The sequence below is a fragment of the Tiliqua scincoides genome, chromosome 2 (genome assembly GCF_035046505.1).
Source record: "Tiliqua scincoides isolate rTilSci1 chromosome 2, rTilSci1.hap2, whole genome shotgun sequence".
Classification (NCBI taxonomy): domain Eukaryota; kingdom Metazoa; phylum Chordata; class Lepidosauria; order Squamata; family Scincidae; genus Tiliqua; species Tiliqua scincoides.
In genome coordinates, this window is record NC_089822.1 from 133,994,651 (window position 1) to 134,021,988 (window position 27,338).

The 27,338-nt window shown below is 45.6% G+C and overlaps 1 protein-coding gene across 1 annotated transcript in view; it reads right to left on the reverse strand.

The window, feature by feature from the left end:
- Window positions 1-436: 436 nt before the first annotated feature.
- Window positions 437-27,338, reverse strand: part of LOC136639939 (inactive dipeptidyl peptidase 10-like) — a 39,183-nt gene continuing 12,281 nt past the window's right edge. The window contains exons 6-26 of the mRNA XM_066614643.1: window positions 27,020-27,072; window positions 26,361-26,442; window positions 25,618-25,738; window positions 24,914-25,068; window positions 24,250-24,347; window positions 23,255-23,378; window positions 22,076-22,114; window positions 20,873-20,980; window positions 18,170-18,261; window positions 18,018-18,065; window positions 15,266-15,384; window positions 12,620-12,667; window positions 11,531-11,629; window positions 10,721-10,787; window positions 7,806-8,000; window positions 6,521-6,575; window positions 5,198-5,297; window positions 4,665-4,723; window positions 4,435-4,507; window positions 3,882-3,955; window positions 437-574 (exon numbers count right to left, since the gene is read on the reverse strand). Of these exons, the coding sequence (XP_066470740.1) occupies window positions 437-574; window positions 3,882-3,955; window positions 4,435-4,507; window positions 4,665-4,723; window positions 5,198-5,297; window positions 6,521-6,575; window positions 7,806-8,000; window positions 10,721-10,787; window positions 11,531-11,629; window positions 12,620-12,667; window positions 15,266-15,384; window positions 18,018-18,065; window positions 18,170-18,261; window positions 20,873-20,980; window positions 22,076-22,114; window positions 23,255-23,378; window positions 24,250-24,347; window positions 24,914-25,068; window positions 25,618-25,738; window positions 26,361-26,442; window positions 27,020-27,072 (1,947 nt within the window). The remainder of the gene's footprint in view (window positions 575-3,881; window positions 3,956-4,434; window positions 4,508-4,664; window positions 4,724-5,197; window positions 5,298-6,520; window positions 6,576-7,805; window positions 8,001-10,720; window positions 10,788-11,530; window positions 11,630-12,619; window positions 12,668-15,265; window positions 15,385-18,017; window positions 18,066-18,169; window positions 18,262-20,872; window positions 20,981-22,075; window positions 22,115-23,254; window positions 23,379-24,249; window positions 24,348-24,913; window positions 25,069-25,617; window positions 25,739-26,360; window positions 26,443-27,019; window positions 27,073-27,338) is intronic.

Here is a 27,338-nt window from a genome sequence, read left to right on the forward strand (position 1 = left end):
TGTCAAGAAAAAGCTAACATTTGCAACCCGTACATGTAACATGAATTTTGCAAACTGGCATATATTTGCTGATGCTGCATAATTTAATTTTCTTCTGGATAATGTTTTGCATTCAGCTAGTCATCTGAACGAGTAATAGAATATGCAGGACACTGAAACCTCTTCCCAGACTTTTGGGAAATCCTGCTTAGTCCCTCTTTTGGCTTCTGAAATTTATCCGGCATTAAACAAACACACAGACTTCAATGTTCACAGCTCTGAGGGCTAAAAACATGCTTTTGAAAAATACTGAAAGCGGAGAGTCTTGCATAGTGTGGTTCCAGAATGCTCCCAGCCTTAGCCTTTGGGATGTGTGGAGTGCTACTGGCACTGCAAGTTGGCAGCCCAGCAAACAAAAGGAATACAGCATCTAGCAGTATCCCTTGCTGAGAAAGCCCTAGGAGTCATCATCATCAGCAAGCAGGTGCACATCTTTTGAATCCTCAAAGCAGCCCTCAAAGAAGGAGAAGAGGGCCTGGCGGAGATGGTGCTGGTTGGTCTTCAAGAAGAAGATGTGGCCTTCATCTGGATAGATCTGCCAAACAACAGGTTGGGGATTAGGTGCATTGTGTTGTCTTGCAAGTGGAAAGGAAAAGGGGTGGTTTTTTTCATGCTGCTAATTACTCACAGAAACCAACCAAAGTCAACCAACTCAGGGAAACTGCTCAGTAAATAAATAATAGTGCCAACTTAAGAACCTTAAACAGCAGACCAGAAGGCCTGAGATAGGCACTGTGGGTGCCCTGAGGAAAAAAGCAAAGCCCAAGCGACTCCTCACCTCAACTACTGTGAGCTATGCCTTTCCAAAGTCAAAGTGACCACTGGAAGGGCAAGAGAGAGGTGAAGAAAAGCCACATGACTGTAGGCTACCCTGCTTGGTGATTGTACTCTCCTGAGGAGGAACTGACAAACCAACCTGGCCCAGAGTTTACTCCTTCCTGCCATGATTGCCAGTCAGTTCAAGTCAGCTTAGTTCAGCTTCTATCTCTGCCTGTTAGCACTCTGGCACACCAAGGTGAATTGCACTGTCTGCGTGTTTTATTCCCTGTTGTAGAGCTGTGATGGTGGGAAAATGGCACCTGGTAAAATTTCCCCTTCTATGCAGCTCTTAAATCATTATGTTTATATCTGCCTTTCTTCCATGCTGGACCTCAAGAGAGTGTATGACATTCCCAACTGATCTCCCTTCCAGATACTGGCCAGACCAAAACCTTCTTATTTCAATGTCTCAGACCAGACCTAGGGCCAAGAAACTTCTGGAAAATAATCCCAAGGGGGCAAAGTGCCAAAAATAAGCAGTACATGGACTTGAATTTCACAAACTTATTTGATGTGACTTGCTGCCACAAAATTGTTTTTTTCTGTTAAGTGCTGAACTGATCAACACATTGTATTGTATTGGCAACCTTCAGTCTCGAAAGACTATGGTATCGCGCTCTGAAAGGTGGTTCTGGCACAGCGTCTAGTGTGGCTAAAAAGGCCAATCGGGGAGTGACAATCCCTTCCACACCGGGAGCAAGTGCAGTCTGTCCCTGGTCTGTCTCCCTGGCTATGGGCCTTCCTTCTTTGCCTCTTAGCCTCAGACTGTTGGCAAAGTGTCTCTTCAAACTGGGAAAGGCCATGCTGCACAGCCTGCCTCCAAGCGGGCCGCTCAGAGGCCAGGGTTTCCCACTTGTTGAGGTCCATCCCTAAGGCCTTCAGATCCCTCTTGCAGATGTCCTTGTATCGCAGCTGTGGTCTACCTGTAGGGCACTTTCCTTGCATGAGTTCTCCATAGAGGAGATCCTTTGGGATCCGGCCATCATCCATTCTGACGACATGACCAAGCCAACGCAGGCGTCTCTGTTTCAGCAGTGAATACATGCTAGGGATTCCAGCACGTTCCAGGACTGTGTTGTTTGGAACTTTGTCCTGCCAGGTGATGCCGAGGATGCGTCAGAGGCAGCGCATGTGGAAAGCGCTCAGTTTCCTCTCCTGTTGTGAGCGAAGAGTCCATGACTCGCTGCAGTACAGAAGTGTACTCAGGACGCAAGCTCTGTAGACCTGGATCTTGGTATGTTCTGTCAGCTTCTTGTTGGACCAGACTCTCTTTGTTAGTCTGGAAAACGTGGTAGCTGCTTTACTGATGCGCTTGTTTAGCTCGGTATCGAGAGAAAGAGTGTCGGAGATCGTTGAGCCAAGGTACACAAAGTCATGAACAACCTCCAGTTCATGCTCAGAGACTGTAATGCAGGGAGGTGAGTCCACATCCTGAACCATGACCTGTGTTTTCTTCAGGCTGATTGTCAGTCCAAAATCTTGGCAGGCCTTGCTAAAACGATCCATGAGCTGCTGGAGATCTTTGGCAGAGTGGGTAGTGACAGCTGCATCGTCGGCAAAGAGGAAGTCACGCAGACATTTCAGCTGGACTTTGGATTTTGCTCTCAGTCTGGAGAGGTTGAAGAGCTTTCCGTCTGATCTGGTCCGGAGATAGATGCCTTCTGTTGCAGTTCCAAAGGCCTGCTTCAGCAGGACAGCGAAGAAAATCCCAAACAAGGTTGGTGCAAGAACACAGCCCTGCTTCACTCCGCTTCGGATGTCAAAAGGGTCTGATGTGGAGCCATCGAAGACAACAGTGCCCTTCATGTCCTTGTGGAAAGATCTGATGATGCTGAGGAGCCTGGGTGGACATCCAATCTTGGGGAGAATCTTGAAGAGGCCGTCTCTGCTGACCAGGTCGAAAGCCTTTGTGAGATCTATAAAGGCTATAAAGAGTGGCTGTCGTTGTTCCCTGCATTTCTCCTGCAGTTGTCTAAGGGAGAATACCATATCAGTGGTGGACCTGTTGGCTCGGAATCCACACTGCGATTCTGGATAGACGCTCTCTGCAAGTACCTGGAGCCTCTTTAGTACAACTCGGGCAAACAGCTTTCCTACAACGCTAAGGAGAGAGATGCCGCGGTAGTTGCAGTCACCCCTGTCACCTTTGTTCTTGTACAGCGTGATGATGTTTGCATCCCTCATGTCTTGAGGTACTCCACCTTCTCTCCAGCAGAGACAGAGGATTTCATGTAGCTCAGTGACGATGATCTCTTTGCAGCATTTTAGGACTTCAGCAGGGATGCTGTCTTTTCCAGGTGCCTTGCCAAAGGCAAGGGAGTCCAGGGCCACGTGAAGTTCTTCTAGGGTTGGTTCACTGTCAAGCTCTTCCAGCACAGGCAGGCACTCAATGTTGTTCAGTGCTTCTTCGGTGACTACATTTTCTCTGGAATATAGCTCAGAGTAGTGCTGCACCCAGCGTTCCATCTGCTGCGCCCGATCCTGGATGACCTCGCCTGTGGCAGACTTCAGAGGGGCAATTTTCCTCTGAAAATGTGTGTGTGATCAACACATACTGAGAAGTTATACTGAGTTCCTACTATTTGACTACACATATGGAGATTGCACATAGAAAGGCTTCTCCAGACATGAAAAAACTATCTGCCCAAGGGGGAAAAATACCATGGTCAGAAAGAATGAATTCTCACCTAGCTTTCTTCCTGACGCTTTCTAAGTTTGTGGTGGAGCAGCCAGATCTTCAGTCCCCCATCAACAAGCTGAACTGGTACAGTCTGGGGAATTTTGGACCACGTAACTTATCTGCATATACAGCACAACCTTTAGATGCTGTAAATGCCAATCATGGAAATACAGGTGGCTGACTCTGCAAATGCCAATACTTGGCAACCTCAGTCAAGTCACCCAAGGTCCACAAGTCATAAAAGGGAAAACATGAATGTCTCATTCACTGGCATTAAGGGGATGCGGGTAGCAGTTGCCTGTTGCAAGTGACCTGATTTTCCTTTCTCAAAAATATTTCTTACCTGGGTGGTGTAGTTAGATTCTGCAGTAAGCAACTGGACAAGAAGTTCGGCCGTATGCTGGAAATGCACTGTGGCTGCGAGAGGAAAAAAAATGGAGAATGTGAGTAAGGCTGGAGACCTCCATAAGGTGAACTTGGATGAAGGAGGAGCCAGGATGAAAGACACCCATGTACAAACAAGAAAAGAAACCTCAAATGGCACTTGGAAGAATGTAGGATTACATGTTAGCATATGTTGCAATATTTCTTGGGTTAGGCTTGTCCCCAGCTCTCTCCTCCCATAGGGCCACAACTAGCTGGAGATATATAATTAACTGTTCATGTCAACCATAACCCCAGACGATTTGCTACAATTGCAGCATCTCCAGTCCTCCCTGAATACAACTCTTTTTCCTGTTAGCCCCTAGCCCCATTGGTAAGAAGTGCTTTGAGGGGAGAAGAACATGAAAGGCATTCTCCTCGGCCTCCCTGACTCTCGTAACCAAAGATGGATGTGTGTGTGTGTGTGTGTGTTGCAGTCAACAGAAAGGACTGCTGCCTCTTTTTAGCCTTACCATCTCCAGTTCCATGTGCAAGCAGAAAGTTTCTGTCCTTGAGGCGAGCAGCTTCCTGCAGTACAGAGGCCACCTGGGGAAGAAAATGGAAGGGATGGATGGGAAAAAAGAGACACTAGAACTAAGCACTGCCTCACTGGCTTTGTTTCTGCATTTATCAGCAGCCTGACATGCAGAAATTAAGCAGGGATGGAAACAGAGTACTCTCTTTAGTACCCATTTCTCCCTACCGTGTAGGCTGCATCTTCACGGGCTGGCATCCCAAGGTAGCGTTCGGAAAAGGTGGCGGCTGTGTCAAGAAAGATTGCAAGGGAGTTTTAGAGTGGCCCAGGGATTAACTTCTTCCAAGAAATATATCCCCATTATAGTTATAGAGACAAAGTCCGAGACCAGGAAGTGACAAAAGTTAGCACAGAGTGCAGTTAGTGCAGAGGATCCTCAAACTTTGGTGAAGGGTCTCATTCTCTCAATATTGGTCACTGGATCCCAAATGACACACAAGAGAGTTTTTTGCTTGGTTGGTTCTGTGTCCCTTGGGGTGGTTCTAAACACAGTGATGATGCGGCATGAATGAGGCTGCAATCCTAACCTCCCTTTCCTAGGAGTAAGTCCCACTGAACACAATAATACTTACTTCTGAGTAGACCTGGTTGGGATTGTGCCCTTATATAGATATAAGTTTGGCTACTTTGGAATGTTTTTAATTCCTTCTTTAAAAAAAAAAAATAAGCACAGGCTATACTTAACCTTTGCTGCCACCCACCATGGAAGCGGAGGCTAGTGATTGGTGCCACGACTGCTCCACATGTAAAGAGGTTGCCTGCTGTTGCCATGAGCTTAAGTGCTAAGAAGCCCCCATAGGCCTAAGGAAAGAGAAGGAGAGAAAGATTTTTGTGTTTCAGATTAAGTTGACTTGCTCATAGCATCTGGATGGTCCAGCCTTGCAACTGTGTGTTTGGCTGATGCCCTTTTGCTCTGGCCCAAATGAATGGCTGTTTCCACAACTGATACCACAAACAAATTTTTAACCTCTGTTGTGGTCCCCCACCCACCCACTCAGCTGTTCCGGATTCTTGTTGTTCTATGTAAAATGCAACCAAACTGCTTCTTGCCACAATGTACATTCTGAGCAAGGAGACTTTTTCAGCAGATTTAAAGACACAATAAATTCAACCTGTGCCTGGTGGAAGTGGATAAGTTGCTTCTTGTTTTATAACACTAGAGTCCAGCACTATCCAGTGACACTGATGGGCAAGAGATTTAGAAGCACAGGCAAAAGAAGTCCATGCATAGTGCAACATTAATTTATGATGGAATTCACTGTCACAAGGTGATGCCACAACCATGATGGAACACTGCCTTATATGGCTTTAAGAGGGGCTCAGCACTGATGGAGGATAGAGTTATTGATGGCTATTGACTATGCTGGCTAAATGGAACCTCCATGTTGCAAGACTGCATCCCCCTGGGAACTTTTGGTCTGCCCCTGCAGGACTAATAGAAGAACATAAGAAGAGCCCCACTGGATCAGGCCAAAGGCCCATCTAGTCAGCTTCCTGTATCTCATAGTGGCCCACCAAATGCCTCACAAAGCACACAAGAAAATAGACACAACCTGCATCCTCATGCCCTTCCCTGCATCTGGCAATCAGAGGCAGCCTACCTCTAAAACCAGGAGCTTGCACATACCTACCATGACTTGTAACCTGCGATGAACTTTTCCTCCAGAAATTTGTCCAATCCCCTCTTAAAGGCATCTAGGCAAGATGCCATCACTACTTCCTGTGGCAAGAAGTTCCACAGACTAATTACACACTGGATAAAGAAATATTTTCTTTTGTCTGTCCTAACTCTTCCAACGTTCAACTTTAGTGGATATCCCTTGGTTCTGGTGTTATGTGAGAGGGAAAAGAGTGTCTCTTTATCCACTCTAGTCATCCTCTGCATTATTTTGTATGTCTCAATCATGTCCCCCAGAGGCGCCTCACTTCTAGACTGAAAAGCCCCAAACTTTGTAGCCTTTCCTCATAAGGGAGGTGCCCCACAACTTATTTTCTACTTATGTTCTTAAATGCCAGATATTTACCTTTCCGTAGACCGCTGTGTGCCTGCGATCCACATAGGGAAGCTGCACCAGCAACCTGCCCCAGAAGGAGAATCTTAATTAGTGCACCCTTTGCCTTTGTTGTGATGTCTTCTGCCACCTATTGCAGCCACTCCTTCCCACCTCCACGTTTTCCATATACCATCCAAAGTGTATGGAGTTGCAGAGCAGATCTATACTGCTAATGCATTTGGCTCTTTTAGTTTGTTTTCCTTCTTAGCTGCCAGAAATGAAAGCAGACAAACTCTTATTTGGCATCCATGAGTGCCCCCTGCATAGGCCAGGAGAGACAGGGCCTCAAGGGCATGGCTGCTTTTCAGCAGCAGAAGACAAGCATCAGTTCCTTAATTCCAAGACCCAAAAGTAGCAGGGGAGCAAATGCCTTTGTTAAGAAGAGGTCACACAGAAGGGAGCAAGCGTTTGAGCTCTTGACACCACTTTATCAAGCTGAACGTTAAATGGGAGAGGTGGGATGGTGAGTAAAAGAGGCTAGGCCTTGCTTGTTCCAAAAAGCCCTCAGGTTGCACCAACTGCTGTGGGGCCAGAGAAATCCAGGGACTCTCTCTTTGAAAATGCAAAAACCCAGAAAATGTTTGGTTCGGTCTCTGATTCCAAGATGTTAAGGCTGACAAAATGGCTTTAAGAAGTGGCAAGGTGGATCTTCCTAGATAGGGAATTCAAGACACCAATGTGGAGTGGGACAACCCCTGCTCTGCGTCCCAACCAATTTCACATCTGAGGAGGACAGAAAATGGAGCAAAATGTCCTTCCCTTATCCTCAGAGTGGGCAGGAAGGAATTTCCAGCAGAAGGCATTTCCTAAAGTTATACTTTAGGTTTAACTAAAGTTATACTTTAGGCTCCACCAGCTGCAAGTGGATGGCCAGCATGTTGAGTTTAGGCCTTTGGACTCCTTCTGGACTTGAAAAAGCTCACAGGTACTGCATATTCCCACTATGGTAGCTTTTATTCCCCAGCTGATGGCAGCCATAAGCAGAAGCTACAATTTGGCAGGTCAGCACCTAGCCCAGACCTGAGACAGTTTGGAGTTGCAAATGCAGACCTGTAGAGTAAGATGATTGATTTACCCTTAGCTGGAAGCCACCACTAGCGGAGTTAAAAAAGCAGCTACAATGAGCGCAGTGCATTGGTCTTCTATTGACAAACTCTAAGCAACGCTGACCAGCCCTGAGCACTTGTGAAGCACTGCCCCCCTGTGGTTGACAGAGATACACGCAACATGTAAAGATCAGGCTTGAGTGACTTACTGCATCAGAGCAATGTGGTCCTTGATGTCCAAAGACCCCAACTGGTGGTGGACCTCATGTAACAGCTTGAGCCCTTGGTTTCCAGAGCCCCGCCCATCAAAGCGAACCACCACAGCTCCCAGTGAGCTGGAGAGGGCGGTGTCCCAGTCAAGGTGGAATCTCTCCGTGGCCACCTGGCCTCCTGGAGCTTCTGGGCTGCAAAGAGAGCAGGCAGGCACTGAAATATGGAGTAAAGGCACATAGCTGTATTTTTTTTGCACCTGAAGTGACAATCAAAATGGTTGACTCTTGGCTAGAGCTCATTTTTTAATTTTCAGAGCTTGGAGGCATTTCTCTTCTGGAATTCCCTGACCAAAGCAACATGACTGTGGTAGGGTTAGCCCTGGAATGTCACCATCTGACTGGTGGTTTTACAACTATCCCAACATATTTCCACCAGCTGCATGTATTTGCATACAGCTTGACTAAAATACGCATATCAGCACACTGAAGCTTCTGAAACATGTTGGAGAAGAATGTGTCAAGTGAGTGGGTTTGCCAACCCTGACTGAAGAAAGCTCCTGGGGATTCCCGTCCCATCCCCCCCAACATCATGTAACATTGGAAATTCCTGGGGACCCTGTTAAAATCTCTAGGATTGCTTTTGGTACTTTCGGTAGTCACCTGGAAACTGATTCCTGTGAACTCCAACCAATCCTGGAGGTTTTGCAACCCTAAAAGTGAGGTGGACAGAAAGAAAAGCCAACTAAAAAAATTGGGGGAAAGGCGAGAGGATTGTTCATTTGTATCTCCACCATATATGTGGAGGGGGGAATATGAATGAGCTTCCCTCTTGATGCCCACAAATTCAGCGGGATATCTGATCTGAGAGAGGGGCCTATGTGCATACAGCTGGGCATATGTAGGCTCTCCTCCTGATCTGGAGCATCTATTGCTCAGGGTTCCCAGTCAAGTAGGGAGCCCATGCACATACTGCTGTAGTCACCGTGGAGGCATCACGCTGAAAGCAAAGATGTTGAGTTTGGGACTAGATGCTGCATAAGAACAAAAGAACATAAGAACAGCCCCACTGGATCAGGCCATAGGCCCATCTAGTCCAGCTTCCTGTATCTCACAGCGGCCCACCAAATGCCCCAGGGAGCACACCAGATAACAAGAGACGTCATTCTGGTGCCCTCCCTTGCATCTGGCATTCTGACATAACCCATTTCTAAAATCAGGAGGTTGTACATGCACATCATGGCTTGTAACCCATAATGGATTTTTCCTCCAGAAACTTGTCCAATCCCCTTTTAAAGGTGTCCAGGCCAGATGCCATCACCACATCCTGTGGCAAGGAGTTCCGCAGACCAACCACACGCTGAGTAAAGAAATATTTTCTTTTGTCTGTTCTAACTCTCCCAACACTCAATTTTAGTGGATGTCCCCTGGTTCTGCTGTTATGTGAGAGTGTAAAGAGCATCTCTCTATCCACTCTGTCCATCCCCTGCATAATTTTGTATGTCTCAATCATGTCCCCCCTCAGGCACCTCTTTTCTAGGCTGAAGAGGCCCAAACGCCTCTTTTGCATGTCAGTGGGTGTGGTCCCTGTCAGCATGGAACCATAATAAGTGAACAGCCCTCAGGATTGGCCTGAGGTGTGCAAAAGAGGCAACAGAATATGATAGGCAAGTAAGGACTAGTTAATTGGGTCTCAGTAGAATGCAATTTGGTTGACATTTTCTGTTTGCATCTGGAAACTGCTATTTGGGTGGCAATCAACAGAGTTTGGGCATAATCCTAACCAGATCTACTCAGAAGTAAGTCCTATTTTGTTCAATGGAGTCCTATTTTGTTCAATGGAGAAGTAAGTCCTATTTTGTTCAATGGGGCTTACTCTCAGGAAAGTGTGGTAAGGATTGCAGCCTTTGCCTCATGGAGATGCAAAGGGAGATGCAACACCTCCCTCCATCAGCTTCATGGTCTGGCCACTTAAATGGGGCTGTTAAGTGGGAAAGTGAATTGTGACACCCACATGTCACTGGAGTCTTTTTTGTTTTGTTTTGTTAGCTCTGTGAGAAAACAAGAAGAAAAAAGCTCAAGAGGAAATGAAAGAAAAGGGTGGGGCTGAATGGCTGGCAAGGACAAGGGGAGAGTTCTTGAAAGCCAATCAACTGCTTGAAATATGACTGAGAGATAAGTAATAGCAGTCTCATCAAGGCTCCACTTTGAACATACAAAGCTGCCTTTATTCAGAGGCAGACTATTAGGCCACTTGCCCCAATATTCTCTGCTCACTGTGGCCATGGCATTCCTACAACACTTCACATACATAAGTGGAGATGAGACACTGAGGGGTCTTCAAGCTGGATGGAAGGTTTTGATGGCCAGGGGAGCAATGTTAGCACCCAGATAGAAAAAAGTGAGTCATTGAGGCTCACACCTTCTTGAAAACAGACCCACCTCTTCTGACCTGAAGGCTAAGCCTCTTCATTCCTGATATGTAGCTTCTGTGTTGAGGAAACAGAGTGGTGAAGGACTACAGGATAGTTTACTAAGTTTTCCAATGTTTGTGTCTAATTTAGCTGAAATGGATAGTTAACAGCCAGGTAGGATAGGTAGGACCTATGTGCAAAGCAAAAGGGTTGTTCTCTGAGGAACAACTGGGTGGGAAGTTGGGCTTTCCACACCCCTTGAGTTTGGTACCTCCAGACTAGTTTGACTGACAGCGACTCTATCCCACCTGGAATGGGAAGTTCCAGTTAAATCATGTCCCTACATCAACAAGCCAAAGTCAACATTACCAGAGGAGGCAGAGGTGCTCCCTTGAAAGATGGAGTGGAATTTGACCCTCCCATCCCAAGAGTGTTGAAAAGGAGAGCAATAAAGACGTAGAGACATGGCTGAAAGTTCGACTGGGTTGGGGTGTCACTCACAGCATCAGTAGCAATGGACAGAAGCTGCACTGGTGTGGGGGTGGCAAAGTCACACGCACAGGCAGGTCTGAGTTGTGGGGGGAACAGAAAAGAAAGGCAGTCATGAGAACGGGATGGTAACCCCATGATCTTTAAGCAAGCAACCCTCCATGCACTTCTTCACATCACTTGCAAATTCCCAAACATCCATAGTGCTGCAATCTGATGACCTTTAGTTTCTGCCTCTGAACTACGATGCTCTCAGTTCCCACTGTACTTTGGCAGTGTCAGCCCACACAGCGGCAATGACACCAGCTCATCATCTTCTTTTATCCACAATGACTTTAAAACCCGTTAAATCTTTGAAACTGCTCAGGAAGATTTGCTCACACACAGCAGGAGCAGGCTGTAATCACTGCCCTTATGCTCTGTTACCGCAATGTTACTTTCCCACCACTGAGCAACAGATGTTTCCTGATCTGGGCATCTCCTCCCAACCTCTCTGCACAAGTCTGAACTCTCTCACCCCCTTTCCCTCCCTCCCACTTATGCCCTGCACCCACTCCATTGCCAAAGACCCCAACATTCCTGCTGTCACCAACCTGTAACAGAGACCCAGGGTTGCTAGATTCAGTATGGGACAGGATTTATGTTCCTTCCTTTAATAACAGCCTAAGAAGGCAAATTTCAGCAGAACCCTGCCATGATAGCTGTTTGATAGGAGAAACAGCATCTGAAATTCTCCCTTTAATAGACAAGGGTACAGGAAGAGTACAGACATACGCACACACACGGTTGTGACTGACTGAGGGTCAACAGCTGCATGCTCACCATAATTGGCAAGCCGGAGGAACCGGAATTCCACCAGTGGTGTCTCCTTGTGCATGAGGCTATCTTGTAAGAGCCGGTTCTCTTCCAGAAGAAGAAAATCTATTGGGAGGGGGGAATTAGACAGACATCAATAGGAGTAGTGGCAATTGAGAACCTACCCCCTATTCTATTAATTTGTTATACCCGTCTTTTAAAGCCAGGACTTCTTCACACAAAATACAATCAGTCCATGGAACTCAATGCCACATGATATTGTGAAAGTAATGGGCAAAAATAATTACATGAACAATAAAAACAATACCTTTGAGCCTGAAGTGCACAGCGTAATATATGTAGGAGTTATTCCAAACCCTCCCTTCGAAGTAGGGAAAATGTTATTTCTGGGACAGATTGTTAAATTGTAGGCTGTAGCCACAGCTTATTTTCTATTTTTTATATTGAAATGGAGGAATTTCTTGCCAACTAATTAGAATTTTATGCCTTGCCTCAAAGGTAAAAGAGGTCACACAAACATATGTTTGTTCAGAGAAGCAGATGAAGAACTTCCCTTTGGAAACACAAACATCATCTGCGGAAGTAGGACACCAGCCATCCAGGCTATACAGCTAATGCTGGTCCCTGCAAACCTTCACTGATTTCATGCACCTTTGCATGAGACTTAGGTGGATTTCAGATGCAGCCTGAGTCTTGAGGGCTGATGATAGATCAGTATGGGCCAAAGCACCCTATGCACATGGACTGAAGGATTCAGATGGGGAATTGACACGCCCTGGTTTGGTCTAAAGCAGAGATGTGGGGACATTTATTGATTGCATGTTTATTACATTTATAGCCCATTTGTCTTCCACCAAACTCAAGGCAGCATACATGGGATTCCAAGCACTGGAGTCCACAGGCATTCCCATCCAGGCACTAAAGATCAACAAGGCTTCAGCATCACTGGCTTCAGACTATGCCCTGGGACTCACAACACAAATATATTACAGCTCATCCAGTACATAAATCATCTTCACCACTACCCCCCACTGAAAACCACATGGAGGCAGGCAGGCAGAAAGAAAGAAAGGCCCTTTCAGCTCTAAGACTCACCATGGGAGTTGGCTGTGCAGTGAACAGAGACTTGAGGGATTCCAGGTCCTATGGGGTGAAGAAAACTCAGATCAACATTGATGAACACGTGAAGCTGCCTTATCCTGAGTACAGCTCAGTATGGTCTGCACTGATTAGCAGTGGCTTGTTAGGGTTTCTGACAGGAAGTTCCCTGGCCTGCCTGGGGATACTGGCAGAGATTGAACCCAGACCATGCTACATGCAAAGCAGGTGATGTACCACTGAGCTACAGCCTGTAACCATAAAAACCCAAGTGGCACAACATAACTTCTGAACGTTACTGGAAGCACAGAGGACTTACTGGAGCTGAATGATTTTTCCCTTTAATACCACCAGCACCCTTCCTTCCTTCCCTAGATTGTGAGTCCCCTGGGGACTGGTATATGACTTTTTCTCCCCAAGCATAATTATCAATATCAGCACAGCCTGTCAAGGGCCCTGGAGTGGGATATAAATCTAAATAAACAAGTATGTATCTTATTTGTGTATATGCTTCTGTATACTTATCACATACACAACACAATTTAGTTAGGGCTGGGCCTTCTATGAGGTCAAACAAGGCAGTCTCCTCAGGCAGCAGACCGGCATGGGCAACTACCTTCACCTGCTCACTCACATGTTACCTTCTCCTCCTATTCCTGGGCCTGGAAAAGGAAGAAGGCTCTAGGCCAGTGTTTCTCAAACTGTGGGTCAGGACCCACTAGGTGGGTCGCAAGCCAATTTCAGGTGGGTCCCCATTCATGTCAATATTTTATTTTTAATATATTAGACTTGATGCTATCATGGTATGTGACTGCATTTGGAGAAATGTTACAGACCTGTACTTTTAACAAGCTACTATGTATAATCTTTTAGCAATTATAATAAATGGGACTTACTCCTGTGTGTAGGATTGCAGCCTAGGATTGTTAAAAACTTTCCTGCTTGATGATGTCACTTCTGGTCATGACATCACTTTCGGTGGGTCCCGACAGATTCTCATTCTAAAAAGTGGGGCCTGGTGCTAAATGTGTGAAAACCACTGCTCTAGCTAACCACTCTCATCCATGCTTCCTGTTCTGCTTTGCCCGCCTCTTCCTTTTCCAATTCCAGGAGTATGAGGAATAGAAGCTGGCACATCCCTAGGTAAGGGAGGGTCAGAATTTGGTGCACCACCTCCAGGGTCAGGAGATCTTGGATTTGTCCTGCCTTGAATGTATGTATACATCCCTGTCTCCAACTTCAGCCCTCCTCCACAAATCTGAGGACTATCTAAGCCAGTGGTCTCCAGCTTATCAAATAATAATAATAATAATAATAATAATAGCAGCAGCAGGTATTTATATACCGCCTTTCTTGGTCTTTATTCAAGACTTTATTCAAGGCGGTTTACATAGGCAGGCTTTATTAAATCTCTATTAAATAGGGATTTTTACAATTTCAAAGAAGGTTCTTTCTTTCAAGAACCACTACATTCAAGGTGTTTCATTCCGATCTGGCTTCACATTCTGGGCTCCATCCTCCCACGCTCAGAGCAGATGGAATTGCGCGGCTTCAGCTTATCAGCTGCTCCAAGGTTGCACGGTGCCGGTGGCCTTGAACTGGCGACCTTGTGGATGTTATCTTCAGGCAGACGGAGGCTCTACCCTCTAGACCAGACCTCCTGCCCAGACCAGACCTGGAGATTGGTTCCCCTCCCCCCAGTATGATGTAATGTTGGAAGATCCTGGAAGCCTTGTTAAAATCTCCAAAATTGCTTTCAGTAGTCACAGGAAACTGATGCTAATTTCTGGAGACACCAGGCCAATTCTGGAGTGTTGTCAACCCTATCAAAAGGCCAGTGGGCGAGACAGGTGGGCAAGTGAAAGGCTATGGTATCTCTTGTTTTCTCGACAGGTGGTGGTCAATCAGCAAGTGCCACTACTCTAGTTCTGCCCCCCTTCCTGGCCAACGGTAAAGAGAGGAGGGGCAAAGAATGGCATGGCAAGTGTGTACACTTGAATTTGAAAGATGGAAGGAGAGGAAAAGGAAGAGATGTAAAGCGACAGCAGGCAGACAGTTGGGAGACTGAGGGGACACAATGAAGATTTGGTTTGGTCAAGACCCCACTCCTCCATAGTCAAGTCTACAGCAGAATTTGCCTTATCTAGCCCTGGCAACTATGAAGGCTTGAGCCTCAAAACAAAATGGTGGTGGCAGCACTGCCACAACTCCTCTGAAATTGGGTCACAACCCACTTGTTGAAGACCTCTGAGTTAAGCTAGTTAAGAGGAAAGTCCCCAGCACGCACATGCGGCTTGTTCCATGTTCAATCTTAATATTCCTGACTGTCTCCCATAATGAAAGGACAGCCTGTGAGTCTCCAGACCAAATCAGTTTGTCCTGTGCCAAAGTGCTGTCTGGTATTATGAAGCCAACTTCATGTCATGAGTTTCAAGCAAGATAGTAAAAATGTTCTAGGCTGTACATAAACTACATTTTGGCTTCCTATGGAAAGCCAAAGTTATGGAAACACCTGAATATGTGTAACTCCTGTCTGTGAAGCTCAAGCTTTAGCTCAGTGATGGAGATAAATGCATCACGTGAGAGTATGTACATATTCCTGCATTTCAATCAAGGCTACCAAGTCCCTTTTCAGACACCCACCTTTGCAGTACAATACAAAGTGTCCCAGTCTTGGGCTGAAGTTGACATCCACAAAGGAGCAGGCTGGGCGCAGGCCACAGGTCACACAGGTGCGGCTGAAAGAGCGGTCAAGGTCCACGCTGCCAAGGGAAAAGAAGGGAGTTGCTGTCTACTGAGAGCTTTTCCCTGGCTTAGATTCCCACTTGCACCCAGATCCCTAAGGTGCCAGAGGCTCCTCAGTCCTGATCTCCTTGTTGCTAGCAGTTAGCAAGCCCAAGTGGTGCAGAGCCAGATTGTTGAGTCTTGATGTAGAAAACTTGGGTGCAGGTAAAACCCACTATGCAAACTTAGCAAACCTCCTTGCAACCAGCATGACTACCTGGCAGGGTTCTTGAAAAGCTAAAATGCCGCACTGAGCTCCATGGAGAAGGGGGGAAAATATAACGAACAAACAATAGCATCATTTCCTGCTTAGCATGCCACAGTAGACTCTAGGAAAAATTAAAATCACCCTTTCTCCAAGATTTAAGGAAGACGGTCCACAATAATAAATCCAGTATGCAAGTGTCATGAAGCTAAGGAATGACAGTTTTCTTAGACTTCTCCCCTAATGCTTTGATAGCCATGCACATTTGTGTTCTTGTTAATTAAAGAAAAAAGGCTGGTGAGAGTTGCCAGATAAATGGCCTGGCCTTCCCCTATGCCAGGAGGTGTCTGTTTCTGGTGAGTAATATAGTCTTACTGAACACAATAGGTTTACTTCTGAGTAAGGTAAATAATACCATTTTCAACCACCTCATGCCTTTAATGGCAGCTTGATATGCAGAAATCTTCAGGGGAAGCTTTTCACAGCATAAGGATAAGCATCAAGAGTATTTATGATTTATACGTTATCAGTGTCATGGCCTTCAGCTTCTGCTAATACCAGCACGTGATGTTGCTCTTCAAGGGACAGCAACAGTGGCCAGTTGAGTAGCTAGCAGCCCTTCCTGAGTGAGGAGATCACAAACCCACCTTTGGACTATAGCTGTGTGGCCTGTGCTGGAGCCTGTGGGGGTGGTGTGAGAAAGAACCTCCCATAAATGTGTTTCTTCTCCTCTCCGTTTCTGAATCTTTGGATCAAACAGCCTATTAAATTGGAGCTTTGTCATCGGAACTGCCAATTTTCTTCTTATAAAAGCAGCCAAGTTAGGGGACACTTTAGATGAGAAGGAGGGGATCCAACCATTTCCTCCATGCTGATTGTTCAACTTAAATCACCCTCCCCACCCTAAGGGACTGATAGCCACAGAGGGGAAAACTTAAGGGCATGTTTGTTTTTTAGATTTGTCTCAACAGAATTTTAGAGAATGGGGATGTCATTCCACTGGAGCGCCACTATGTGGCAGCACCTCACTATTCAGCTGACCTAAAAGGACGTAAATGTGCTTTTGCAAGTGAGATTTTGTGCCTGCCTCTGATTCTTGTAATATTGCTATGGTGTGGGATCTACTACTTCACAGCTCCATCCTATGCTGCTCTGATATTAGTACAACATGAGCAGGACGAGGGATGTAGTTCCCTTTCATGCAAATAAGCTAGTGAAGCACAGTGACTGATGAACAACTTAGCCATGAACTAACTACTAGGTCAGGCAAGTTCTGTTCTCCAGGGATGGGCAAATCCAGCACGGCTTGACTCAAGCTGACTCACGAGTCTTCACCCCGCAATTCAAGTCCAAAACTAGTCATAACGGGGGTGCTTTCCAAGTCACTTGGAGCTTTTTCACAAGTCTTTGTGATAGATGTGTCAGGCATAAAAAAAATAACTGGGGCTGCTGCCAGGGTGTGTGTGTGTGTGTTGGAGTTCTCTTTAAGCACTCCCCTGCTGCCCCATCCCATCTGTAAACAGGGTGGGAGGGGGTGCGACAGACTACATGAGAAGCAGGAAGAGGGAGGAGAGTCACACTCAGCAAGTGTGACTCTCTCACTCACACACTCACACTTACCAAGACGACTGAATCCTTTGCAGCTCTACTCAGAAGTAGTCCACTGCAGTCAGTCATTCAATGAGACTTCCTTCCCCCAAGTAATAGTGGAGTTCACAGCAGCCATGTGATCGGAAAGCATGATTTCTACGACCCCCCCCCCCCAGCACACTTCCCTGCCTCCTTTTTCCCCTGGGCTTTTCCAGTCAAATCCAAGGCAAGAACCCCCTTGGGCTCCTCCTCCTGCTCGCCCTCATCCAAATAAAAAAATCAGACCGCCCATCCTTCATCCAATAATCATTGGTTCCTTCAGAGATGGGCAAGAGAGCCTGCTCTAGCCTCCCTCCCTCTTGCTCAGATGCAAAAGCAAACATTAACCCTTCCCTGCCTCATGGCTAGAACTTCCCTGCTGCCCGCCTGGTCTGAATGACGGCCCTGTGAGGTCTTTCACACCACAAAAACAGTAAGCAAGCACATCCAGACACAGACAGACTCAAGACTGCATGCGTGGGGTCCAAGTGTCAAGCCAGGGGCCCTGGACTTGAGTGTTTGGCCGAGTCTTCCATGTGCGTGACTCAAGTGTACATGAGTCAGCAAAAAAAGCTGATTTTTCGCAACTCGAACTCAAGTCACCTGACTCGAGTTCCCATCCCTGTGATTCTCTCAGCCCCAATCATTGGGATTATTGTGGTCATGCATGTAAAGTGCTTGAATATTTGAAGTGTGCTATATAAATGCTAAGAGTACTATTATGAATGAATGAACTGGTGCCTTGCAGCAAGTTCATCCAATGTAGACTCTACTCACCTGTACAAATGTCTAGCATTGGGGCTGTCTTCCGAACTCAGGAAATATCTAGGAAAATGGACATTGTTAATCAGATCCTCTGTTCCCTGCTTGCTGCGGTCAGGAGGAACGGCTTCAAAGCAGGGAGAGGATCCTGGTCCCCTGGTACTCACAGCCACTTGTTATGTTCATCGTATGCCAGGATCCGGATGACATCCCAGTTCCCAGAAGTGAGGAGGCGCACACTGCTCTCCTTGCGGCTAGGCTGGTGAGAGGAGAAAAAAGAAAAAAAAGGTGCTCACAAGTATTCTCCATCAGTGCTTTTAGGTTAGCTCAGGCCACATGTTTTATTGGCTCTATTCCAGCGTTTACAGCAGCAGCTTAATATACAGAACCTAAATGGTTTTCCATCATTTTTACACCTGAGAAAACCACATCTGATCCATTTCTGGAGGTCAGGTTGCTATTTGATGGCCAGAAACAGAGCCAACTAAAACATAATCAAAAACAGATGGGAAGAAGCCTAGGTGGAAAGTCAGTTGTTCTCAGAGGGGTTAGGGCCTTAATCGGACATCAGCAATTTGCTGAGAGCATCTCTGAACTTCTCTCCCCTAATTCACAAAGGTAACCCCTGCTAACTGGTTAAGAGGCACTTTTTCAAGTGGGTGCTCCTCTTTTATTTAGCAGGGGGAGAGTAACTGGCCCACCTCACCCCAGCACTGTCTGTTCTAGTGGCAGTCTGCTGGTGTTGCATCTTTTTAGATTGTGAGCCCTTTTGGGACAGGGAGCCATTAGATATTTGATATTTGATTTTCTCTGTAAACCGCTTTGTGAACTTTTTGTTGAAAAGCGGTATATAAATACTGTTGTTGTTGTTGTTGTTGTTGTTGTTGTTGTTGTTGTTGTTGTTGTTGTTGTTGTTGTTGTTGTGTGTGCACAAGCATGCATGCACACAGCAAAAGAGGCAGCTTGTCCTATATGGCATATCTACCAAAAAGGGTTGAACATAAAAAACGGCCCAGTCTGTTATACCTTTAACAGGAGCAGTAAGATAAATTTTAAGGTATGCAAATAAACATTATCACACGCTAAAGGCTGCAAATCAAGTGGGTGTAAAATGCATAAAAGGAGAGGCTGGTCTAAAAGTCGGTAACCCTACTGCGAGAATAGAACCCTACTGCCAAGTTTCCAACCGGATCATTCCATCACTTCCCCCTCATTCCTCTTCCAATAGCAACCAGTAAAGGATCACTGAACCTAGTTAGTAAAGCAAGCAACAAGTTAATAAAGTGGTAGGACTCCAACTAGTGGACCAGTATCCATGTGCCATACTTTCCCTGAATACCTGCCACCACAGAAACTTTCCCAAACTCCCCTTGGAGTTCCTGTCTGTGTTGTCCCATACATCATTCCAGTTTCCTTGGAAACTTCCAACCCAGACACAGGCCTCTTCTCTGCATATGCAAATATGGTTTCCTCCCTTTCATTTCAATGTCATCCTGAGAACTGTACAAGTTCCCTCTGTGTGTGTGTGTGTGTGTGTGTGTGTGTGTGTGTGTGTGTGTGTGTGTGTGTGTGTGTGTGTGTCTGCACATGTGTACAGCACATGGCACACCAAAGCTCCTCTGCCTTTGACATTTTTGCCTAGCATGAAGTTGTTAAGCTTTCTCCATCTCATCTTCATGCCATGAAAAGCTTTGCGTCTTAGACTTCTGCCTATCAAGCAGCTCTTTAGAGGCATATTGTCTGAACTGTGGTGGCAGTCCTGCAGCCACCTGAGGTTTTGCTTTCCATGGTGGAAATAATCTTTGAAAAATTATTATTATCTATTTCACACAGTCATATTGTTTTTGACTGGATTTTGTATATATCCATCTATCCAGTCCTTCCCAGGAACCTAGGATAGGCAGCTGTTTTTTGTTATTATGCTGTTGCGTTACAAATATAGTTGTAGAATATATGGTGTTCCTAGTTAGGTGGCCTTGTGTAATTGATTGATGGTAGTTGTGCTCATCCTGATGATGTTCAAGTGCTTTTCCAGTTGTTGTTGTTGTTCCAAACTACATGAAACACAGTTGTTAAGTGGCGAGGAGCAAGTCTCAGCCTAAGACCTAAGTATCAACTAGGTATCTGCACAGTATGTTCGATGTTCCTAAAAGTGCCTTTTTTTGCAGATCTGATGATATTCTTTCAGTAAGCTGCTGTTGTTTACCACCACTACCACTACCACTACCACTACATCATAAACCGAAGAAGAAGAACACCGGCCAAATCCTTTCCATCTCAGGAGGTGGTGCAAGTCTAAAGAGACCCATAGGGGCTGCAGTGGCTTACTAGGGGGTAAAGGGAAGAGTTTCCCCTTACCTTTGGCTGAGACACTTTGCAGCCCTATCTCGCACTGGATACAGTGCAAGCTTCCTGTCTTGCCTGTTCCAGTGCAAGATAGGATTGCACTGTGAATAATATAGCAAAGGCATTCCATTTAGTAAAATTTCACTTCTCTTTGGTGTTTGCTTACTTGTATGTAAAATTGCTGCTCTTAGGAGTTTTAATCTGCTCGTATGGTATTGGTGCTAATTGGTTTTACTGTTACCTGTGTAAACTGATCTTATTATATTATATATTTTGCTTTTAGTTATTTTAAATATGTTTTTTATTATATGTTGTATGCTGCTTTGAGATTTGGATAAAATGGGATAAAAAGCTTTTAAATAAATAGCAGTAAATAAAATGTCTCAATAGTCATGGCATGAGAAGGGAAGCCTACAGCTACATTGGTTGGTTAGGAAACTTATTTTTAATGTTTGGTAAGAGGGAGTTCCTTGGTCCAAAGATGCATCTTTAAAAATAAATAAATTATCAGTTGCTAGATTTACCTGGGTGGAAAGCATGGTGATATGGTGGAATTCTCCTCGTGCCCCCTGCTTCACTGGCACAGGCAGGAAAAGTGTCTCTGCGTCTTCAGAAAAGACTGGTGTTCCCTGCTAGAATACAAATAAAGCTGTTCCATTACAGGCTATCCCAGATGTATTGTTTTGTTGACAACCCATCTGCCTTACATCACTTGTTCCTTGTTTTGCCCCCTGCCCCTGTTGAATTTACATTTAATAGCCCTCTGTCCTCAAGCAATGGATTTGAGGCTGGGCAGTAATGGGCATCCAATATATTCTGGCTGTCACTGTCCCAAGTCTGCTGGCAGGAATTTGTTGGTGGTAGATCCCATGTGATCCTATCTGTCCTTTGAAATACTTGGGTGAGGCTGCTCTCTATCATGGCTAGCAGAAAACAAAGCAAAAGAAAACAAACGAAAGTGTCGCAGTCTAGACCCTCTAGAACCAAATTAATTCCACCAATAGTTGCAAGTTCTTACCATGTCTGAATAGTGGCATTTTTCATCCAAATATTTTTGCTGAATTGCTGGAAACTGCCTCTGTTCAGAGTTGTAAGGATTTTAGCACAGTAACCCATGGCTGCCCTGCCCTGCCAGCATGGACCCCCAAGTTCACTAGTGCTGATGTCTATCCCAGGGCTGTAAAGGCAGGTCTGGGTTTGCTGTATGTTCCTTATCAGCCGGCTCATTTTTTCAACCCGGTTTGAAGAAACCACTTCACACATTACACAGAGGAAAGCCTGGATTTGCCACTGAGGCAAATTGTGTCTAACATGACACGAGAGATGTGTGTGAATGCATCTCCTGATGCTTTCTTAGAAGCAACCATGGGGGTGGTTATTTAAGGGCAGCATCAGAGGCTGGTGAGGTTGAGCTCTACCCAGGGATCCTCCGGGCCCTGAACCTTCAGCACTGGTGGCAGTGGTAGTGCTGAATGTGCATCTGGGTGGATGGGGGATGTTAGGGTGGGGTTCAGTGCAGAGCCTTATTCCGGGGCCCCTGATGCTGACAGTGGAAGTCTTGTTAGTCTTGTCCTGAACTAAATGGACCCCGATCTGATTCTATATAATACAGTTTCATATGTTTAAATGGAATCAATAGAATTAACATATTGCAGCATTCTGACATGGGAATACAGTTGACCCAGACAGAGAACAGTAAGAGAGGAATGTTATCTCAGGTCTGTTACCTGCATGTCCACCCATGCATCTGATGTCACTTTATATTTCTAAAAGAATAGACAAAATTATCAGCCTTTAGAATGGAGGAAATAGGACAGATGGCATCCTGACTTTTCATATAAAAGATCACACCAATGTTTACCCCCCACAGTAGTCCCTGAAGCTATGAAGACTAATGTGAACCCTTGGTTCATTGCCAGCATGCACTCAGCGTAGGAAACCACCTCTGACTAGATCAGTGATTTTCAATCTTTTTTGTTTCACGGTACGCTGACAAGGTACTAATATTGTCAAGGCACACCATTAGTTTTTTGACAATTAACAAGGCACACCATGCTGTTGGTGGGGGGCTCACATTCCCCAATAGCCCTACTAATAAATTACCCTCCCCCAAACTCCCACGGCACAGCTGTAGACCATTTGCAGCACACCAGTGTGCCACGGCACAGGGGTTGAAAATGAGTGGACTAGATGATTGAAGTATGTCAAGGGAAAATATATCTGGTCATACTGTGATCTGTTCCCCTGGGGGCTGGGGATAAGAATAGGCCCTCAGTTTGGCTGTACTTGTCGTAAGAGGCGACTAAACAGCCACCGGGTAGATGGGACTCATCAGCCTGGGAAGGCAGCTCATCTGAGAGAAGGAAAACTCTGATCCCAAACCTCCACTGCCTTGTGGCTACATCCAGTTAAGGAAAAGGCTTCAGGAGTCAACCTCGAGGCAAAATCCGGAGCTGGAGTCCCTGAGGCAGTTCATGGCTGAACACAGTCACGTTCTGACAACTCCTGCGACGCAGCTGGAACCAACCGTATTGGCCTCTGCCTTTCCATTGGACCATTTCAGCGACGTGGAGAGGGGGGATTTGCTGCATGGGTAACAGCCTATCCTCCATACCTACTTTAGCCAGGCTTCATGCACTGGAGAGGACACTCTGTTCCAGAACCACCATTCAGAGCGTGACACCATAGTCTTCCGAGACTGAAGGATGCCAACTCAAAACTGTGATCTGAGCACACACTCCAAGACAGAAGGTCTGGGCAGCAGGGCTGGCTCTAAGCTCCATCCGCACCAGTTTCCCAGCTCTTCCTTTGGTTCCAGAAATTCCAGCTGTTACTTCTCTGAGTCTTCTCTAAACAGAGGTACCTTGTAACTGAGTGCAAATGGGACAGGCAGGCCTATTGCTCACCTCAATGCAAGCTCCTGTGGCAGCCTCACACAGGCTCAACACAGACATGTTCTGTGGCCTGTTTAACCATCGCACAGCCAGCCTGGAGCGTGTCACCCATTTTACCATGGTGATATAGTATTCCCTGGGAAGAGAACAGCAGTATATTGTTTATTTGGCAAACGTCAAACTACTTTTCAACAATCATTCTCAAAGTGGATTACAAATACTGGAAAAATAAAAATACTAGTAACGTCACAGCAATATAACTACACAACATTGTAACAGGGACAGCTTGAAAATGGAGAGCTGGCCTTAAAATGACAACATCTTTGTTAGTCATCACAGAATTGTGGAATACTAAGGTCTTGAGAGCTCATTTTGAAAAGCCAGTCTCCCAGATCAATCTCACCAAACTCGGTCACAGATTGCAGAGCTTGCAGCTCCCTGTGAAAAAGACCGTTCGGTAGGGACCAACAGCCTGACAGATGGTGGGACTGCCATGTGGTTATCACCTCCAGATCTCAAAGAGTAGGATGCCACGAGTGACCCCAGTGAGTGCAGAAAGGCAATCAAAACAGGCTTGCACCCACAAGGGTCACTTAATTCATTAATACTGTATTCAACACATGCAGACAGGCAGCAACACATCCAGGCCGGACCCTGTTTCTTCACCCTTTCATGTGTCACACAAGAAGCAGGGCACTCCTGAACTGGCAGGAACCCCTCCTCATCCTTGAAAGCTTACGCTACAATCACTGTGTTGGTCTTTAAGGTGCCATAAGATTCTTTGCCAATATGGAGCCTACACAGACTTTTTGCCATAGGACTTCTTTTGCTGAGGCATCCCTGTCACCCCACCTTCACCTGCACACTTGGAAGCACACACATCTTTTCAGTGAGACTGAGTGAGAGTGTTCTTTTCTCCAAAGAAAGCTCAACCAGAACTTCCCACTGCCTGGACAAAGGGAGACAAAATGCCCTCCCCACCCCAGCAAACCTCTGCCTGTCTTCACCTGCCCTGGAAGGGCTCAGGGGGCAGCAGCTCCGGCACCCAAGACACTCCAGACAGGTTCACCACAAAGAGCTGAACAGATGGGATAGGCTGGCCAGCCTGAGAGACAAAGAGACAAGTGTGAGACAGAGGGATGCCCAGGACAGAGAAGGAAGATGGAAGCAAAATCGGGTGTGCCAGCTGACTGCATTCCTACAGCCAGCAGCAGACCACAGTGTGAGTGCAAACCAAAATGTAAATTTATTGTAATAGGAAGATGGGGGTAAATCACTTTTTTTGGGATCCATTGCTTAATAAGAGAGATTTAAGCTGAGCATGTGGACTAGCTTACTGAAGCAAGGAAGAATGTATTATTGAATGTGCCAAGTGCCCCATGCTGGCCTGTAAGCAAGCAAGAAAATAAATACAGCTATTATTACATTAATGCAATAAGACACTTCTTAGATACAGGATTCTGCGAGTGTAACTCATTATTTTGCACACATAATGCAAATTTCATTTAAAAAAACAAAACTCTGCCCCCCCCCCCCCCAAGAAACAAATGAGATGGAGCAGAGAAGATGATGCAAAACACAGAGTGGTTTGAAATGCACAGGAAGACTGCCGTAAGCTGACATTCTCCCTCCCCTCTTCCCCTGGTGTGGGAAAATGGAAGCACAACTCACCTTGGGATATGGATAATGTCGGCTGGCTGGGTAGTTTCCTCCCAGGAACTGGGGCAGCTCCATCTTGGGCACCAGGGAATTGTTGATGGTGAGGTAAGCTAGCCACATACCATCAGGTGAACACCAGTGCGCGCTGCCTGACTTCAGGATCTCCTCTTAAAAGCAAGGGACACCAAGCATAAGTACCCAACATAGTCTCTGGAAACCAACTACTGTAAACTAATTATAAAGCATACCCAATCAACTGCCCAACCCCTCCCTACATTTACAGCTTCCATCACCCCTACCAGATCCTCCAGTGCCATTGTTTAATCAGAACATCCTAGGAAATTTTAAGTAAAATAATAGATCTGTCTGCTGACAATGAAAGGTGTCCCTGTACAATGTAGTTCATGGCACTTCAGAGTGGTTCATTTAACTCTTGTTTCAAATGCACCAAATCTTTTGGTTGATGTTGTTGGGTTTTTATGAGATCTGGAGAAGGTGTGAATAGCTGGTAAATGTGCATTAGGGACTATTACATGGGTGCTGCAGCTCAGAGGGGAAGCAAGATAAAGCTTCTTTAACCATGAGAACATTCTTCTGTGTATTCATGTACCACAAAGGGGATGGATGGAAGATCACCCAAAAAAGCTGCTGAAATTACTGCTGCTTCAGGACTCCCAGCACCTTTAATACATTTTACCCTGCCCAAAACTGTTCACCTTCATACAGCCAGTCTGTGATCCCATTGAAAATAACTCCTTGATGTCCAGATGACGTGATACGCTTGGCCCGGCTGGAGACACCAGCCTGATAATAAATATCATTCTCAAGGATGAACACCTGGGAATGGGAGAAGCCAGTATGATGAATGGATAAGCCCATCTTGAGCTTTTTCTTTCCCCAATGATCTGTATGCGAAGGAGCTTAAAGTATCTGTCAGTCAAGCAAAACTTTAACTGATTAATCAACTGATTCAAATTTGCAGCTCAGGCATGAACATGCAACTCAATTTTATACTGAAGGCATGCCAACAACACACCATTAACTCAAGAGTTCCTGGTGTGGAAGCTCTCTGCACGACAATGGAAATGGACTCTGTGTAGGCACAAGAATTCTGTTGAAGCACTGGAAAGATAAGTGCTCCCCGCTATTCTTCAGTTGACCGAGGACCTTTTAATTTTATCAAGAGTTGAATGCGTGGCTTATAGAAAACAACTACACGTGGACATTTTTTTGTATACTTGGAAGCTCTTTTTAAAGATTTATGCATAAATTGCTTATTAACATCTTTTCTGTAGATTGCTTATTAATAAGTTTTGTAATTGGTATGTATATTACACATACGTTGTATGTGTATTTTTGTCCTTTCCCCCCTTTTTTAGTTTTGTTATTTTCTATTCACAAATATTAAATGCAAACCGCTCCCCAAACCTAGGGTCCGTGGTGTACACCTTACACTTACCAGCTGATTGTCCTCGACTCCCCAGGCTGCATATTGTAGATGTGTGATGTCTGTCTTGGGCACGTCTAGGTTGGTAGTTTCTCTAGAAAGGAAAACATTAGATCATTCCCTGAAATAGGATTTCTTGAGCAGCAACGCAGTTTATGGACTGGAAGCACCTGTGGAGGTAAGAGGACTCAGGGCTCAATACTATCCAACTTTCCAGTACTGATGAAGCTGTACCAACAGGGCATGCATTGCATCCTTTGGTGGAGGGTAGACATGGAGGCCTCCTCAAGGTAAGGGAATATTTATATTATATATAATCTAAGCAGGGCATCAGAGTGATTTGAGGTGGCACAGGAGCAACCAAAACAGGCACATGGTGGTGTATGCCCACATCCAGCTTGGCATGAGCTGCAGTTGCTGGACATCAAGCTAGTGTAGGTGTGAGCTAAAATGATGGTTAGGAGAATATGCCCAGAGACAGAAATGAGACAAATTAGCAAGGATGTATCCTACTCCCATAGGTCCATTTGTAAGTGCACAAATGCATGCACCTGTATGTGGAAACAGTGCAGAAGTGAGGCATATATTATTGGGGACTGCACTTAAAGAAACGAGACCTGTCTTTTCTGTTTGAATCTATGCATTAATGGTTATAGCAGTGTTATTCTTACCTGGTGCCCAAATTATAGATCAGGTAGCGGGCTGTGAAAGAGTAGTGAAAAACCTACATTCCAGCAGGGAAGAGAAAGTTGACATTAGTGTGTGACAGACACTAGGCATCAAAAATCCCCCTTTCCCTAGAGCTGTCAACTAATGCTACAATGATGAGGGGGAGGCACGGACATGGACTCTAATCTGATTTCCTTTGGGAAGGGTTGGCAGATATATCTTGTGCAGGTTGCACTCATTTGAAGAGAGGAAGGTTCAAGTTCAGTACTCTGTTCATTACACAACACCGGTATGCAGGGATGGGAAAACCCAGCATGGCTT